Here is an 18283-nt window from a genome sequence, read left to right as displayed (position 1 = left end):
ACCCAGACTGTCTACTCAGATATCCAAAATACAGGACAATTATCTGAACAATTCAACCCATATAAATAATTTTCTCTTAGGTTGATAATGGAGGGAACTGAGCTATTCTGGCTTGGATAATTTGATAATTACCCCCAATTGCCCATTTCCCTTTAGTGTGTATGAAAATTCAGATTTAGTTTTTTAAGTTCTTTCTTATATTTACCATAAGTTCCTTTATTTTAATTTTTTTTCCTTCATGTATGGCCTTCAGTAAAGACAGAACAGCTGGCCACCATCTGCTACAAAAAAAAAAAAAAAAAAAAAAAAAAAAAAAAAAAGCCATTATATCCATTACATCCTTAGGAAGACTCCTAAATTTGGGCTGTGGGATGACAAGTCATGTTGATCTGTGCTATTAGATTGCGGAAGTCCTGAGATTGTAAATTCCTTCTAATTCAGTATTACTATAGCACTCAGCACACACAGTAGGTGCTTAACAGGGTGCCTGGGTAGCTCAGTTAGTCAACTGACTCTTGATTTCAGCTCATGTCATGATCTCACCACTGTGGGATTGAGCCCCCCATCAGGCTCTGCATTGAGTGCGAAGCCTGCTTAGGATTATCTCTCCCCCTCTCTCTTTGCCCCTCCCGCATTCGTGCACATGCTCTCTCTCAAAATAAATATATATTTTAAAAATAGGTGCTTGATAAATGTTGCTGATGCTGTTGCTGCCTCCTCATAAGCTTTAAATAGGAGGCCTCCTAAAGAAAAAAAAAGACACGGGGAATTGAAGATTAAGGCTGAGTTTACTCACAAATTAATTTGTAACAGAAAGTTAAACTTTATTTTTTAAAAATTTATCCTTTTTATTTATTAAAGTTTATTTATTTTTGAGACAGAGAGAGCATGAGAGGGCCATAAAAAGAGGGAGAGAGAATCCCAAGCGGGATCCACACTGTCAGTGCAGAGCCTGATGTGGGGCTTGGACTCACAAATTGTGAGATCATGACCCTGAGCCCAAACCAAGAGTCAGATGCTTAACTGAGTGCCCCCAGAAAGTTAAAGTCTAAACTGATTATTCTATTTTACAACTGGTAAAATTATTAATTTTTTTTTTGAATTCTACAGACTGATTTCATAGTGATTACTTGGGTGGTGTTCAACTGTCTCATTTACATATTTTGAAGACAGACTTTGGAATCAGGTAGACTCTTATTTCATAGCCTGACTTTACAACACATTACCTGTGTGATTTTGAGCCAATTTCCTCATTTGTAAAACAAATAATTTCATGTATTTGGGGGGCTATTACCAGTGTTAAGTGAGATGATGTTTGTAAAGCACTAGCACGAAGCCTATCATCAGCAGGTGGTCAATAAATACCTCTCTCTCCTGTCCTCCTTCTCTTTCTTTGACAAAAATATAGTTTTCTCTTCCCTGACCCAAATGTATATGAAAAAATAGCTAGCAATCTTTCCTCCGAGTCACCCCTAAACTGTGGTGCTCAGGGGTGGGCAGATATTTACTATGAATCAAACAGAGCACGTTAGAACAGGGATGGGTAAGAGTTCAACTGTGGGTCGGCTGATGGACTGGGCAGAGGTGTCCTAGGGCACCATGTTAGGGGGATGCCAAAGCTGTGAAGGCAATGTGCCTGGGCTGAGGAGCCAGGGCCGCAGCTGGGGCTGGACATCCCATCTCCGTGCCCCATCTCCTCACATTCTCCTCTCCTCTTCCACTTTCTCTCCTCATTCATTATTTTCTACATTCTTATTTGTTTTTTCTGCTTCATCATTATCATTAACATAACATAGTCCCACTAAATTTGTTTTAAGGAACCTCCCAGCAGGGACACAGTTTTAATTCAGCCACTGATTTTCATCGAGTAGGCTGGGCAGCCAATCCAAAGGTCCAGAGTGGCAGCCCTTCTCAACTGCACCGACACTGTCTCCCTTCAAACATCTTTCTTGTTATTTTCCTTTGCCATTTCTTCCTGCACTGTTCCCACAGCATGGCCATTGCCCACTGGGATTCTATGTCCTCATGGGTTGTTTCCTGAAACTGAATTAGCTCATGTGATAAATGATGATACTCAGTTCATTTTGCAAGAGCTAACATTTGTTGCAGGCTTAAAACTGCAAACACACCTTTCCATGGCAATGGAATTAAAGGGTTCTCGGTGTCTTGCCTGTTTCTAATCAGGTACTTCTGTACTTGCTAATCCTTAAACTACAATCTTGAGGAAGAAGCTGGGTAGCAAATGAAGAATGGGTGGGTTATGGGGAACTAAAAGTATCCAAATTCAACTCAGCCCCTTAGTCATTCAGTCACTCCCTGCTTCAATTAGTAAACATTAGATTTCTTTTCTGTGACAAGCATAATTAATGTCTCTCTCATTCCATTCCCACTTCTTCCTGGCTGAAAAAACACTAGTTTTCCTTTGGGTTACAATCTTCCTAGCCCCAGTCCTGTTCCCTACTTTCTAAGCCTCTCTCTGTTGTGAAGAATGATCACACAAGTCTGTTCAGGCTAACGAGAAGTTTGTGAAATGGCTTCTGGGAAAACGTTTTCTTTCCTAATAAAAGTCGGGCAAATGTGGCTGGCTTAGTCATTCATCTTGTCCCTTTCTTCCTTTGAATGAAGACATGATGTCTAGAGAGACAGCAGCCCCATGAAACTATATGCCAACCCACACAGTAAAGATGGTAAAAAGGAATGAAAGGAGGTCAGAAGGCGTTCAGGACCCTGGTGACATCACTGAACACGTAAGCTAAGATTAAAAATAGCTTACATCTTAATCTCTTTTTGCGAGAAACAAACAAATTTTTGTCAGTAGTTTTCAATTTGGGCAGTTTTGCCCCCAGGGTGCATGTGGCAATATCTGGAGATATTTTTTTTATTGTTGTGATTTGGCAGTACTGAGGAGGTTATTGGCATCTTAATACAAGGAAGCTTCAGAGGGAAGGTGACTGGGCTAGAGATTAAAATGTGGGGAGGAGGTGACCAGGTAAAGACTTTCCACCAGAGAAAATAGGAGGTGTAAAGGCCAGCATTGTGTATGGGCCTGGAGGGTCCAAGGTTAGACTGATGGTAGTCTAGGGTGTGTAAGAGAGAATGGTGGGGGAAAAAATGAGAATAGTTGGTTGGTGTATTATAAGAAGCCTTGCCTGCTGAGCTGAAGGCTTTGGGTTCTATTCTGTAGGCAACGAGGAGCAGACCAGTTTTATTCACAAGAATGACATGACTATCTTTATATTTTTAGCAACATAACTAGTGGCAGTGTAAGGAATTATGTCCAATAAACAGGCTGGGGTTGGGAAGACACATTTGGAGGCTAGGCAAAAATTCAGCTGAGAGACTACCATTCGCATTCTGAAAAGTATGGCAGGAAGTAGTCAAAAGGAGAAAATAGGGGCGCCTGGGTGGCGCAGTCCGTTAAGCGTCCGACTTCAACCAGGTCACGATCTCGCGGTCCGTGAGTTCGAGCCCCGCGTCGGGCTCTGGGCTGATGGCTCAGAGCCTGGAGCCTGTTTCCGATTCTGTGTCTCCCTCTCTCTCTGCCCCTCCCCCGTTCATGCTCTGTCTCTCTCTGTCCCAAAAATAAATAAACATTGAAAAAAAAAATTTTTAACAAAAAAAAAAAAAAAGGAGAAAATATATATTTAGGATGTCCTGTGTCACATGTTCTTTTGTAATCCATCCAGTACATGTTTTCTATTAACCCAATGATGCTAAAGACAAGAATGTGCCTTCTCTGTGTTCTCAGCACCTTGTACAGAACTTGCCATACAGGTAGGTCCTCATTGTACATTTTCTCTTGATAACAGGGAGGATATATTCATGGCCAGGATCTAAGAAGCCCTGTAGGTGAGTGGCTAATGGGACATGTATATCCACCACTTGGATTCATCCAGGAACTACTCGGGAAAGAGCCAAAAGGAGTACAAAGTCAAAGGCTGAAGTCCAAATATGAAAGACTTGAAAATCAAGGTCAAATTTAAAAGCGTCTGGATGTCTAGAGTCACTCCGGACCCTCTACTGACAAAAATATCTGGATCTCAAAGGATCCAGATCTAGAATCCAAAAAAAGTCAATTTGCCAACTCTGGAGATGCCTTCAGTGAGGAGTTTTGTATGTCATTTCCTTTAGAGTATATGTAAATAATAGTGGTAACAATAAAGCACCTTCGCTGAGGGGATGGAGGTTTAGAATAATTTGTTCCACATTTTTTGAGTACCTACTCTGTGCCAGGCATTCTATTAGAGATGTGGATATATACATAAAGGCAGAGGTGCATAAATGACCTTTTAGGAGACATTTTTTCATGAGGGCATCCTTGATTCTTCATAAATGTTCAGGAGTGACAACTGTGTCCATAATCCTTGGCATTCAGAAGGCTTCTCGGTAGCTGCTAGTGATTCTGCTACTACTTGGAAAGTAATTATAAAATCAGGTAACTCATTTACAAACAAGTCACATCAGAACCAATATAAAGGTCCTAATAAATGTGGTTCCTTTTAAAGATCACTCATTACCCAACTCCTTGGGATGTTACATCCCTAAGAATGCTCTTTTGTCACAAACATTTCAAGGACTCATTTTTAGAACCTAAATCTGAACTTCCACTTAAAAACTAGCCTCAAAGTTGGTAAATTTTTGTCATGTACATGTGTTAATTTTCAGAAATAGCTAAGATTAATTCAGGGCCAAGTCTAATAGAAAAGGTGGTCAAACTGGGTGTTCCCAGAAGTCAAATAAAATAATTGTGTGCTTAGTTCTGAAGGAAGTTCCAAATAAAAAATACTTTCAATAACAGCATAGTTTGTTGGAAATAATATATGTGTGTTTCTGCAGCTGCTGAGAGGATCACCCCCACTCTCAACGATTATGAAAAACTAGTATCAGTTGCATTAAGCCATACATGTAGACTCAAATTATTCTGTGTAACTGTATATTCTTTCTGTCACTGCCAGGAAATTCTACAAGTTTACAATACTTCATCGACCTCATATTAATTACAAAGGGAAAACATAGGAAGAGAATAATGAGAAATAGTAAACTACTGACAGGAAAGATCTTAAAGAAAATTGAAGGTGTTATGTACATTAGGGAGATCTCAAATAGTCCTAGGATTGCAACATACAAAATTCCACATGAAAGATAAGTAATCTTTCTTAGGTGGAAATTCCCTGTATCATGGGGTGTAAAACTGCGATGTCCTGAGTCAGGGGAGTAAATGTCATTCTGCTTAACAGACGTTGATTTAACAACTATTATGAATTGAGTCCTGGGACATACAGTTCTCCCTCTGTTGGGAAAATAAGGAAAGTTGTGCACCATAAGATGGCTGATGGGACTAACATAAACTCTAGTTAGAGACTCCTCTTCCGGGTTCTTCCTGCTCTGTTTGCTGCACACGCAAAAACCACCATGAATGCGCAAGATGACGTTATAAACTACCCCTCCCACTTGCATTCAGGGCTCAGATCTCTGGAGAAGGATCTCCTCTGAGCCCGCCAGTGTAAAATAAAACTCCGATCCACCAAGATCTCCGAGTGCCACTTGGTTTTTCCGCCAGTGATCCAGTCTGGTTCCATAACACCTCCTGTAAGCCTGAGTGTGGGAAGCAGGCATTTCTGGAAGACTCAGAGGCCAAGTAAAGCCAAGGAATCTGCATGCAATCTCTCAAAATCTTCAGGATGTGGGTTCTATGTATTCCTGCCTTCTCACACAGACAAGGAAATATCTTTTACAGAAATGTCAAGTGACTTGCCAAATACTATATTCACAAGTAGATTAGAACTCTGATCTCATTACTAAATTGCACTATTTGTTGCAATAGTTTAATAAATGAATGATGAGACTTTGAATTGAATGTGCAGTCCTATCTTACAGACATTTGCCAGAACACATCCCAACACATGCTGTCCTATACATTTGCCCCAGTAGATACTTTCTCCTGGACCATGCTTCAGGGACCAATGACCATGAAGCCAATGAACATTCACAGTCATTACCGCGCTGGCCCTCAATAATATGACTTCAAAAGGCTTCAGCTACCTGCCCAGCATTGCCAGGTGACTTCTCTCATACCTATCCTAGAATAAATACTTCCAACCCACCTGGCCCCACTGATGAGAAGGTGTTTAGAATGACCTCTCTCCTCCAAGGCTCCATGAATGGAAAATAGGAAGGACACTTGCAAGTTTTGCCAGAAAAGGATGATGGGGTGAGGAAGTATTTTAGGTTTGGCCAAGTGGCAGATTTGGGTGACTTGGGGAAGTCTTTCCCCATTCTGGAACCCGACAACATAATCCCCCAAACACAGTCTTTCAAGATTCAGTCCCAAATGCCAGAAAATACAAAACGGTAAAGAGTAACATTAAACAAGTCTTTATCTTTTATTTATCTCCACCCGATATACCTTGAATGACTCTGTTCCCTGCCTTTGATTGTTTTGTCTGCATTTCCTGCTAAGAGTTTACAAAACAGCACTCCTGAGCAGGAAGATAAGAGGCGCACCTATTTGTTGAATAACATCAAGGAAGAAACTGCTAACTCATCCATTTTGTTGTTAAATTGCTCAAAAGGATCAAAATACCAATTAACTTGCTGGCTCAGAAATCTTTGATACCCTCAGATTTACTGACATTTTGAAATTCTTGTTCATACTTGCCTAATGGCTTTCTGATTACGAACAAAGAAGTGCCAATCTGTTTAGCATTTGACCTGTTTTCTTAAATATTTTTATGTATTCCACAGTTAGTGGCTAAAAATACTTGACTAGTCACATTCATGTGCTAAAATAGTCTTTTTTTTTTCTTGTTCCACCTCCAAATTTAAGAGGAAAAAGTTCAAAGACACTTCTTTTTAAAAAACCATTTCATTATTTTTAATTTAAAACCTCTCATTGCAAGGAATTTTTTTGCCTTTTCTTCTCCATGAAATGCAGTGGCATTTGGAAGACTCAAAGAAGCAAGATACCATATTAGGATCCATTCTTCCCAGAGAAAAAGTTGGAAAAATGACCTTGGGCATAAGTTTCAGAAAGGAGGTAAAAAGAAACTACAGATGACTGACGGGGTGCAGATTTTATAATGGGTTTTAACTTTCCTCTCTGGGTGTCCTCAGCTAGCAGTGCACCTCACAGGTGGTTTTTTGTTATTGTTGCCCTCTATTTCCTCACAGAAAGTTTTGTAAAAATTCTACCCATAATCCCATAAAACACAATGCATCCCCATGGCCGTTGTATAGAAAAGAAGAGGTTTGGGGCACCTTGGGAGGCTCAGTCAGTTAAGCGTCTGACTTCAGCTCAGGTCATGATCTCACTGCTCATGGGTTCGAGCCCCACGTTGGCTTCTGACAGCTCGGTGCCTGGAGCTTGTTTCAGATTCTGTGCCTCCCTCTGTCTCTGCCCCTCCCCCACACTCACTTGCGCAGGCTCCTGTGTGTGCGTGTGTGTGTGTGTGTGTGTGTGAGTGCACGCGTGTTCTCTCTCTCTCTCAAAAATAAATAAGCATTAAAAAAAGAAAAGAAGAGGTTTTCACTCCTAAGTAAAGTCAATTTCTGGGTCTAAAAAGCTCCAAAGCAATTTATTTCAATACACACTGCTTGAATCCAGTGGACTGAGGAGTTTAAACGTGTGGACGCTAAAGACTGCATGGGTTCAAATTTCTGTTCTACAGATTTCTGTTCTACTATTTACTCATGGGACCTTGGGAAAGTCACTTACATTTCTGTGCCTCAATTTCCTTATCCATAATATGGGAATAATAACAGCATCGCTTACAGGGCTGTTCTACGGAACAAATGAGATTATATATCTAGGACATTCTAAGTGCTATGTAAATGTTAGTTATCCTATTATATCAGGCCATTGTTTTAGCATGCGAGAGGATTGGGTGCCTGGGTGTATTCACATCTACTAGGATCTTGACCCACTTGTGGAGGAATACTTGTATGCAACCAATTCAGTATCTGGAGGTTTTAAAATCTAAGGATACATGTAACATACAAATATCTATGGACATTTTAATTTTTTTTAAGTGATCAGAGGGTGCTTACTCTGTCCTCCAGACCACTGCAATTCAGTTGAAGCACAATAAAAATGCAACAGTTAAACAAGTAAATGGCAGCTGGTAACTAGCCAATTATATGTTAGGAGGCAAACAGGCAGAAGCAGCAATCCCAGGGGACAGGGATAGCCACAGCACGGCCATGTTTAACATAATGTATATCCCGAGATGCTGGCCTGACCTTTTCACAAACTCTTCAAAGAGGATGCGGTGGGAATACCCCTGCCTGCGGATGCTGACTGTCTCCAGGATCCCTGTGGAGCGGAGCTGGGCCAGCACACTCTCTCGGGAGAACTTCAGGGCCTCTCGGTCATCATTGGGTTTAATGCAGCGCACAAAGTGGGGCTGTCCGACCACCATTTTAGAGAGCAGATCCATCAGAGAATACTACCAGGGGAAAAAATACACATGAAATAAGGTTACCACAAACATAAAGGATAATTACAACGTAGGCCTACCAGGGGCCTCTAGAGCCGTTTATGGGCTTGCAAACAACTCACACACCTTTTTGAGGCCGAAAAAGACACCAGCAATAGGGGGTGATAATATAGGTTCTGATGAGTACTTCTAGCTGTCTGTGGACTCAAAAGCATTCTTTAAACATCACCTAGTGCAAGCAATATCCCTATGTGGCAGAGACATAGCTAAGATCATGCTTGGGCTATTCTAACTCCATCGCCAGAACGAGAGTCTTTGGTATTCCAAGGCAATGCTCCCCAAACTGTACCTGTAATTTAAAATGTCTAGCTTTTAGGAAAGGGGTCAGTTGCTTCAACCTAAGAACCACCAGGAAGTCTAAGCAAATCCTACTGATACCACTGGTAATGAAGCAGAAGAAAGACAAGAAAATGAGAGAAGGAGGGCAAAGAAAACTGGAGAAAAGGAGATTATTTTGAAGCTCAACTAATACACATCGAGTGGCTGGCAGGGGGCTCTCACAGAAAGGGGGCACATGGAAAAGCTGAGCACTGCTTGTGTGGGGATGGCCTCAGCTAATCCTCAGGGGCATCTACTTTTGGAGCTTCTCTTTTGGATATACCTTCAGGGGCAATTACAGGCCACACAGGAGATCAGTCCCATTATTCCATAATCACACCTCCTACTGATCCACAATGGTGTTACTTACTTGGCAAAGTATTCTGTTTCTCAAAATTAACATTTGAGGCCCAGTATTTTGAGGACACCAAACTGGTTGTCATGGGTATATTTCTGAAAACCCGTAAGACAGAGGTGGATTTTCTTAAGACAGGTACTCTAAGATCTTGATGATTTTGCAGGGTTGTTCAGAGCCTTCAAAACCCATGATACACACACACACACACACACACACACACACACACACACACACACACCCAAGACACTAGGAGGATACAGCCACCAAAGGAGACAGGATCAGGATAGGTCTCAAGATAAGAAATAGGTGGCAGTTAGAAATGTCCAACCATGAGAGTGATGAGGCAGGAGCTGAATGTCCACCTGCTAGAGAAGCTGTAGCAGGAACTGCTGCATGGATGGACTGCTGGACTCAAAGGTCTCTGAGCCCAATTTTAGTCTACTTCTGAAGTACAACTGGCTAGGTCAGACTTCTTGGCTCTGGATCCTTCTTAAACTTACTAGCTTTCCATGCAGCTTTCCATCCATGGTACTGGCTCCAAGGTCCCATCCTTCAGCCTGCCTTGGCAACTCCAGCTCATGACCACTTGACTTCTCATCCCTGGGGATCCCCTTCCTATTGCTACCCCACCTTACAACCTGAGACCAGTAATTCCATCTTTGGAATTACTCATCACATCTCTACCACAAAGCTGCCTAGACCTTAGCTCCCAGTGGTGGTACATGATCTCTTAAGGGGCTTCTAACCCCAGTGCTTTATAATTTGAAGATAAACAAATACGTGCAAATTGGTACAAAGTTCTGCATCTTATCTTACCTACATAATGTGCATTTAATAGAGCCCTTCTAGGCACAACATTTTTACTCAAAGGAGTCATTTTACTAAATGAAATATCAAGAATTGGGGCAGCAGAGATGGGAAATAATTGGGCTTTGCAATGGATCAATTCGATCTAGGAAAATAAAGTCAAAACTAAGACAGATTCCCTCAGGATCTGAACTTAATAAGCCACCTTCTGTAATTTTATTAACTACTTTATTTTTCAGTAAATATGCTGGAAAAGTGGCCGGTTCCAGTAACTTTAAGGCCAAGAAACAGCTCAAATGCCAACAGAATCAATACATTCAATGGACAGGGTTATGTGCTAGGGACAAAGAGTGCTGCCACCCCGCCAGTAGACACGTGGGATTTCATCTGATCTTTCTGGAATCAGAGAACCTTATACTTGGAGGTAGGCTCCCCACTACATTTTTCTCTCCTCACACTCCCACCTTTCTTAACTGACTCTTATGCTTTGCTCTTATTTCAATGATCCTATAATATCTGGGCCTTTTATGGGAAGGGTTGGTAAGTCCTTTCTGGAAATAGGCAGAGCAGAGACCAAAAAGACTCCATACCCGGAAATAAGAAGCCATGGTCTGCCTCTTCATGTTGGTGGTTTCTTCTGGATGCCGTATCACCTCCAGAGTGTCCACCTGGAGCAGAGGCAGAGGGAAGTGGTTTGAGGATATAGACATTTTCCAGATTTTCCAAAATGTAAAAGGCTTTTTGGTTAAATACCTGAGGGACCTTGAAGTGTAGAACCCAACAGTGCATACTATGGGGAGAAGAGTTAAGACTTATAAAAGAAAAACGGAATTTGCACTGTTCTACTCACTTGGGAAGGACCACACTCTGCAAAGTATCATACGGTCTCAGTATAAACACCACTCACTGTTATTTCTTTATTTCTTGATGTTCTAACACGCCCGTTAAATTCTCCAATAATGTCACACAAGACCAAACTATTCCTTAAGAGAAAACTGAGCAATGACCCATGAGGCTGGGTGATTATAAAGACATGGGCCCAAAGCCCGGTTTGAACCACAGGGAATTCGATGAGCTCCAGTCACCTTCCTGCCATCAAACCCTGCCTCTGCCCCCCCTCCCACCTCCCACCCTGCAGACTGGAGCCTGGGATACACCTGTTCCCAATCATCTATTCTAACTACCTAGGCTGACTAGAAGGAATTTATGAATGACACCAATTGGAAGAGACAGCCCATGTTTTGTTACCATGCCTCAACAATAAAAACCCTGCTCCTACACATACAAAGCTATTTGGTTTGCAGAGTGCACGGGTGCCGTTTGAGCACCAGCCTCTGCCATGGCAGCCTCCCATCTGCTCTGAACAGGTGGCAAGGGTATGAAGCAGGAATGTCTGAACTGGAAGATGCTGCTGTCAGCAAGTATGTTCTGCTTGGTGGACTGCTGTCCAGGCGGCCACCTCCCCATGGGGTGAGGATGTCTGCGGCCTCGTTCAACAGAAGTGAAAAGTGGGCGCTAGAAGGGCTGAAGGCATGGGGATGGGGCCAAAAAATGAGGCCTACCACAACGGGTATTTAGGAGACTGTCCAAAATGAAAGGAAACACTTCAATTGGCTTAGATAAAGAAAACAGGTTTATTTAAGAAAGGGAATTAATGGGGAGTTAAGTTTTCAATGACTAGAAAAGCAACCTAAATAGTGAGCAAGAAAATGGGGAGATCTCTGCATGAAGTGATGTCAGGGGGCAGTGCAGCTTCCTTTTTCTAGGCTGCATATTGGAGGCATTCCCAAGGCCATCAGTTCATTTGTATGCAGCTGAAGAAGCAATGGTACAACAGCCTGTAGGTTTGACTTTTTTACTTTTTTAATGAGAAAGGAGGAAATGGAAGCACAGTGTTGAGAAGGAAGGCTGTTCTAATATAGAAAAAGGAAAAACAAACACAAACATACCTGCTCCCACCTGCTGAGACTATACCGCACTTTCTCTGTGGGCATCTGCCAGGACCCACTGAAGGTTCTCTTCCCCCACCACACCCCCATTTGGAGAATGGAGCTCAGAGCTGGTGAGGTTTAGGGCAAGCCAATCAGGACTGAAGGAAAGAGAATCTTGGCCAGGGTCCACCTTTCATCAAATTGTAAATTCTAAGTTTTCTTGAACTTTTTTTCTCCTTATTATCTTTCTCCCCAACCTGACCTTCATATACATGTATACACACATACTCTAAACCTGGGAATTTCTCCACCACTTCCTTTTATTCAGAGGAACCCTACATTAGTTTGAACCTTGCTTTTCCACTTTCGTTTCCTTCCCTTTTTATTCAAACTAGTCAGTGAGTGCCAGCCCTTCAGGCTCAAGGACACAGGCAAAGAGCAGCTTAAAAACTCATCCCTATTTCTCTATTAGTAGGATTTACCTGTTACCTTCCCTCAGAATATACAATGGGCCTTGGCATTTGAGGATTTAACAGCTTAGTGATCAGAAAACCCTTGATGGATATTCATTCTGCTGGGACATAATTTAAAAGGTACAGTAACTACTGTTTTCAAGATTAGTACCTGTCCTCTGCAGTAAACTAGAAAAATACAGAATGAAGCAATGATTTGCACTCCAACAGTTATAAAGCTGGTGGGATCCCCTATCTAGCCACCCAGTATGACCTTAAGTTCTGTCCTTCTACTCACATACACAGTAACTCTTGGGAAGTAAGTAAAAACCTGTTTGGTATTACATACAGCCTGAAAGTGCTAATGCCTGTCCACAGTTTATCACCTGCACATTTAGCACTATGGTTTAAAGAATAAATAGCATGCCATTGAGGTATTTTCTAATTTAAGAATCTGGAAAGGTCTTGTGTTGGTCAAGGATCTCTTGCATTGTCACAAGGTTCTTCTGAACATGTAGTGGATCTAAAAGAGGGAATTTTGGACAAGGGACATGCCAGAAGTTGAGTCTCTTGGTCCTTCAAACTAGGAGACTAGGTGCAAAGCTCTTGTCTGCACCAGGTCTACCATGAACTCCAAGGAACTACCCCCCCCCCCCCCCATTCAAAACCAAAACAGAAGTGAAGGTTGTTGTCTGACCTAAGAGTTTGTCTTCCTGAGCTAATTTAGTTAACAGTAGCCTCATTTAATTAAAAAAAATCTCTTAGAATTCGAAAAGTAGATTTCATTAGGGATATCATCTAGCAAATAGTTCTTCCCAAAGGTGAGAAATTCACAAGAACCAGTTTTCTCCAAAGTATCTTATAAATTTTCACCTTACATGGAGGAAAAGGCACTAGAAGAGCTTTCCTAGACCCATAGGATATATGCTAATAGAGAACAGAGTTTTGGAACTGGACATACCTGGTTCAGATTCTAGCTCCTCCACTTACTATCTGTGTGCACTTAGGCTTAGTTATTTACATTCTGAAAGCTTCTGTTTTCCCTATTAGTAAAATCGGTTAGTAAGAGTTACTGCCTTGCACACATACAAGAAGTGACATAAGTTTCCCTTCCATTATTACCATGATTACCATTACTGATTTAGTTTTAGTTTTGTGATGAATGTCAAAGATGCAGGGTTTTCTTTAATGGTAGATGACAGGTTCCAGCACCCATAAAATACAGCAAGATCTTTTTACTTATTGGCAGAGAAAATACTTCCAATGAAACCAATTTTCAAAATGATCGGTAGAACCAATATTCTGGACCAAACCATTGTCTGTCTAACCCAGTATCCTTTCTCTTCCAATGCCAATTTATACAACACTATAAGTCAACTGGAGCTGAGCAATCCTGCTTTCTGCCCACATGACAAATATCCTGCCCAATTCCTTGTGAGAGGTACTGGTTAGCGTTCAAGGTAGTCCTGAGTCAGCTTTATAAATTGTAATACTCCAAGTCCACAGGAAATGAGCAAGTTTCAGTACATGTATGGACTCCACACATGGGGCTTTAGATAGTTACCAAACATGTGTAATAAAACATCTATTGTTTCAATGTAAAATCACAGTAGTAACCACTTTGCTTATATTGCCATTGAAGTCTCAGAATGACCCTGTGAGGTTAGCACTATGATTATACCTGTTGTACATATGAGGAGGTTAAGGCTCAGAGATCTTAGGAAAATCTTCCAGAGTCCCTGCAGCTAGTAATTGGCCATGTCTACATCCGAACCCGGTTCTGTCTGATTCTAAAACTTTACCTCTAAAACATTATAAACTGCCTTTCTATATGATTTGATAGAATTTATAAAATTGGTCTGAAAGCATAATTTTATTAAAAAGACTTGCCTCATCTGTCAACTAAATTTACTCTAGGATAAAGACATAGATTCCAAAAAAGTCTCATAAACTATCTAGATTTCAGCAATAAATGAAAAACTGATTTTTTTTCTCAGTCTTAGTAAGTGCCCATTATTTGCATCCTGAAACCTTAGATGTACTTACATCCATCTTCTGGACAACATCTTTTGTCAAGAATTTTTACTGCTATCAAATGATCTGTCTACCCCTTAAGGAAGAAAGCCCTATGACATCACTCCTCTCAAAGCCTCCACAGCCCTGAACGGAAAAGCAAGACTGGCTTTGAAACCATCCTAATGTGGTGGTGCTGAATGGTGTTGGAGCCAGCCTCCTAGATCACCTCTGTTATTTTATCTTGGATAAATCAGAGAGAGGAGAGAGAGAGGTAACACTGTGCTGGTATTCTGGGTGTGGAAGGCAGGGGAGTGGGGTCCTGGCAGAACCCAAAAGCTACAAAATCAAATTGAGGAAAGGAAGGAAACATGGGCTGGTAGAGAATATCACACAGGAGTCTTAATCTTTTTGTGCCATGATCCCTTTTAGAATCTGGTGGGAGCCAAAAAAACCATGCAAATACAGTTGATCCTCATTATTTGTGGATTCTATACATGCTTTTTTCTTTAAGGTTTTGTTTTTTATGTTTATTTATTTTGAGAGTGAGTGAGTGGGTGAGAGAACATGCAAAAGTGGTGGAGGGGCAGAGAGAAGGAGACAGAGGATCCCAAGCAGGCCCCACACCAACAGCACAGAACCCGATGTGGGGCTTGAACCCACAAACGGTGAGATCATGACCTGAGCCAAGATCAAGAGTCGGCTACTTAAATGACTGCGCCACCCAGGTGACCCTGTATGTGTCTACTTTTAAAAATTCATTTATAACCCTCAAATAAGTACCTGCAATGCTTTCATAGTCATCCACAGACATACAGAGTGGTGAAAACTTTGACCACCTAATGTACATGTTTCCAGCTCAGGTTGAACAAGGTGACACTCTGCCTCCCTGTTTTAGCTTTCATGCTATAAGCAAGCGTCCTTTTCCAAGTTTATGTAAGTGCCATGTGTTTTGCATTTTTGTACTTTTGGCTAGTGACTACACTGTTTCAAATAGCCCCCAAGCATAGTGCTGGAGTGCTATCTGGTGTTCCTAAATGCAAGAAGGTTATTAAGTACCTCGTAGAGAACATATGTGTGTTGGATAAACTTCATTCAGGCATGAGTTATAGTGCCGCTGGCCTTGAGTTCAATAACACAAATACTGTAATTAAAATACGATTTTATACAAAGAAATACTGTATGTAATTATTTGTAAGAATATATATTAAATAACATGCCTTTAAACAGAAACACACGTAAGACAAGATTATGTATTAATTGGTTGACAACAATGTTATGACCAGAGGCTTCAGGAACCTAACCATGTATTTCCCCTAGGAGCAATGCCTCAGTATTTGCTGATTCAGTGCTCACAGCAACTTTACAGAACATAATTTTTATGAGTAATAAGGAACAACTGGGGTGCCTGGGTGGCTCAGTAAGTTAAGCATCTGACTTCAGCCCAGGTCATGATCTCACAGTTTGTGCATTCGAGCCCCACGTCAGGCTCTGTGCTGACAGTACAGAGCCTGGAGCCTACTTTGGATTCTGTGTCTCCCTCTCTCTCTGCCCTCCCCCACTCATGCGTGTGTGTGCGCGCTCTCTCTCTCTCTCTCTCTCTCTCAAGAATAAATAAACATTAAAAAAAAGAAACATTAAAAAAATAAGAACCAACTGTACTTACAAAATTTTACATGTAATAATATCAAGAGATTCTAATATCTTAGAACCACCGACACTCCTAAGTGAATCTTTTCTAGGGTTCCATATAAACCAAGTTAAATAGTACTAATACCTTGCCACAAACTCACAAGACTGAAAAGTAGAGTAATACATGGGGTTATAATAGCAATATGGGTATAAAAATTATTGCTAATAAAAATGATCTGGGTCCCTATTATGTGTAGGTAAGCCATTCTCAAAAGAAGTAAAGATATGTATGTGTCTATCAATTCTGAGATAATACTCAACAGGATTATGTGTGGCTGAATTTATTATTCTTTATTAAACAATTTAATATTCAATGTAAATAAAAATATATGAAAATTCAGAGATGTGATCTATTTATTACTCTATCACCTTTCAGGTAATTGGTTTTCGGAGTTAGCATATACAATGAACATTAACCATCCGATCCTTGAGATCCTTGCTTAAACATTAGTAGGCAGGATGGAACAATTAAAAATATTTTACAGAAGGATATTTACTAACCCTTCTAACATCCCTTCTGCACAGACAAGTACACTGCTCATTTTTCAGAGGGCAAAGCAGAGCGATAAAAAATGGTTTGGTTTCTTTCCTCCCTGCTGACTCCATTTGGTCCCAGTTATCCTCCTTTGTAGGTTAGTGATAGCCTCAAGGAAAAGGCTTTATCTCTTTCTAGATAGACTTTATTTCCAAGTGTCACTATTCTGTATTTTAAGTGGTCTTTCTGAGAAATCATGTGAAGGGGTCCAGAATATTCCTAGTGGCATAGGTATTATTTTGAACTGAGGACATTTGAGAATCAACAATTGCAAGAAGACGCTTATTCTGAACTCCCCTCATCTGGCTAAAAACAGGACCTCTCAAAATAATCCAACTGTCATAAAGCTCCTCCCCGGCAGTTTCACAACCTGCCATGGAAGACTGACTCCTATCACCAGAGAGGAGAAATGAGCACTGGGATAAGAAATTGCCTAAGTAAACACTCGCAAAACTATCATATCTCCCATCTATTCTCCTAAGGGACCATTTGCTTTTCTCAAAAGTCATTTGTTCTCCCAGAAGTGCCCTTCTCCCCCTGTTTAATCCCTATCAAGATGGTATATAAGTCTCAAATTCTAACTACCCCTTTGAGTCACTTTTTTGAGTGAGCTCCTGTATGTGCATGATTAAAATCTGCTTTTTCCCCTGTTAATCTTTCAGGTTGAGTTTAATTCACAGTCTCCCAAGAACTGAAGTTAAAAGGGTAGAGGAAAAGTTTTCTTCCCTGACACAAGATTGTAAGGATGCCATGATATTGTTTCAAATTTCCTAATTCTTGATCTCCTGGCCTTCCATCTCTTGACCAGACTGCCCCAGCAGTGTGCCAGATAAACTAAAGTTGCCTCTTCTAGGATTGTCCCCAAGGCAGGAGCACCCCATAGTCCCCATTATTTTGGGTACAAACCTGCTACTCACCTTGGCTCTTCCAGCACTGAAATGAGGAGGCAGAGATCTTGAGGCTGCTGTTATCCTGGCTCTTGTCTGGGCCAAGTTACCTAAGCAAAAAAGACAAAAAAGTTAAAGTGAAGGAAAAGTTAAGGAATAGTATTATGAGTAATTTTTCCCTTTTGGCCTTGTATTTTTATTAATTTTCCAAATGATCTTCTCTGAATGTGAACAATTTAGAAGAATTTGAATTTGGAAACCTTAATGACATAAATTATAAGCAAATTGTAATAATTTATAAATTATAATTTATAATGTAAACTGAATTTATATTAGTTTCATAAACAAACAACAACAACAACAACAAAAAACCTCTCCAACTCACTCAATAAGCTAGGAAAAGAAAAAAATTACCACAACATAAAGAGGACATAAATGAAAAGCCCACAGCTAACGTACTCAACAGTGAAAGATTAAAGGTTTTTCCTCTAAGATCAGGAACAAGGCAAGGATGCTCACTCTCACCACCAACTAGCAGCCCTAGCTCAAGCAATTAGGCAAGAAGAAGAAATAAAAAACATCCAAATTGTAAAGAAAGAAGTAAAGTGATCTCTGTTCTTTGGTGGCACGATTTTATGTATAGAAAACCCTAAAGATCCCATCAAAAAACCTGTTAGAATAAATGAATTCAGTAAAGTTACAAGATGTAAAATCAGCCTAGAAAAATCAGTTGCATTTCTATGAACTAACAATCAAAATTTGAAAAGGAAAGTAAAAAGCAATCCCACTTACAAC

At 40.7% G+C, this 18283-nt stretch overlaps 1 protein-coding gene across 8 annotated transcripts in view; it reads right to left on the bottom strand.

Annotated features, from left to right (window-relative positions):
- The window catches only part of MYO3B (myosin IIIB), a 475983-nt gene that overhangs the window by 154207 nt on the left and 303493 nt on the right, over window positions 1-18283 (bottom strand). For all 8 annotated transcript variants that reach the window (XM_045033929.1, XM_045033933.1, XM_045033932.1 and 5 more), the window contains 3 exons: window positions 17519-17598; window positions 10569-10646; window positions 8239-8444 (listed from right to left, as the gene is read on the bottom strand). In XM_045033929.1, coding sequence (XP_044889864.1) covers window positions 8239-8444; window positions 10569-10646; window positions 17519-17598 — 364 coding nt within the window. The remainder of the gene's footprint in view (window positions 1-8238; window positions 8445-10568; window positions 10647-17518; window positions 17599-18283) is intronic.

The sequence above is a fragment of the Felis catus genome, chromosome C1 (assembly GCF_018350175.1).
Source record: "Felis catus isolate Fca126 chromosome C1, F.catus_Fca126_mat1.0, whole genome shotgun sequence".
Classification (NCBI taxonomy): domain Eukaryota; kingdom Metazoa; phylum Chordata; class Mammalia; order Carnivora; family Felidae; genus Felis; species Felis catus.
The sequence above is the reverse complement of the archived record's forward strand: the minus strand, read 5'-3'. Positions and strand labels throughout refer to the sequence as shown.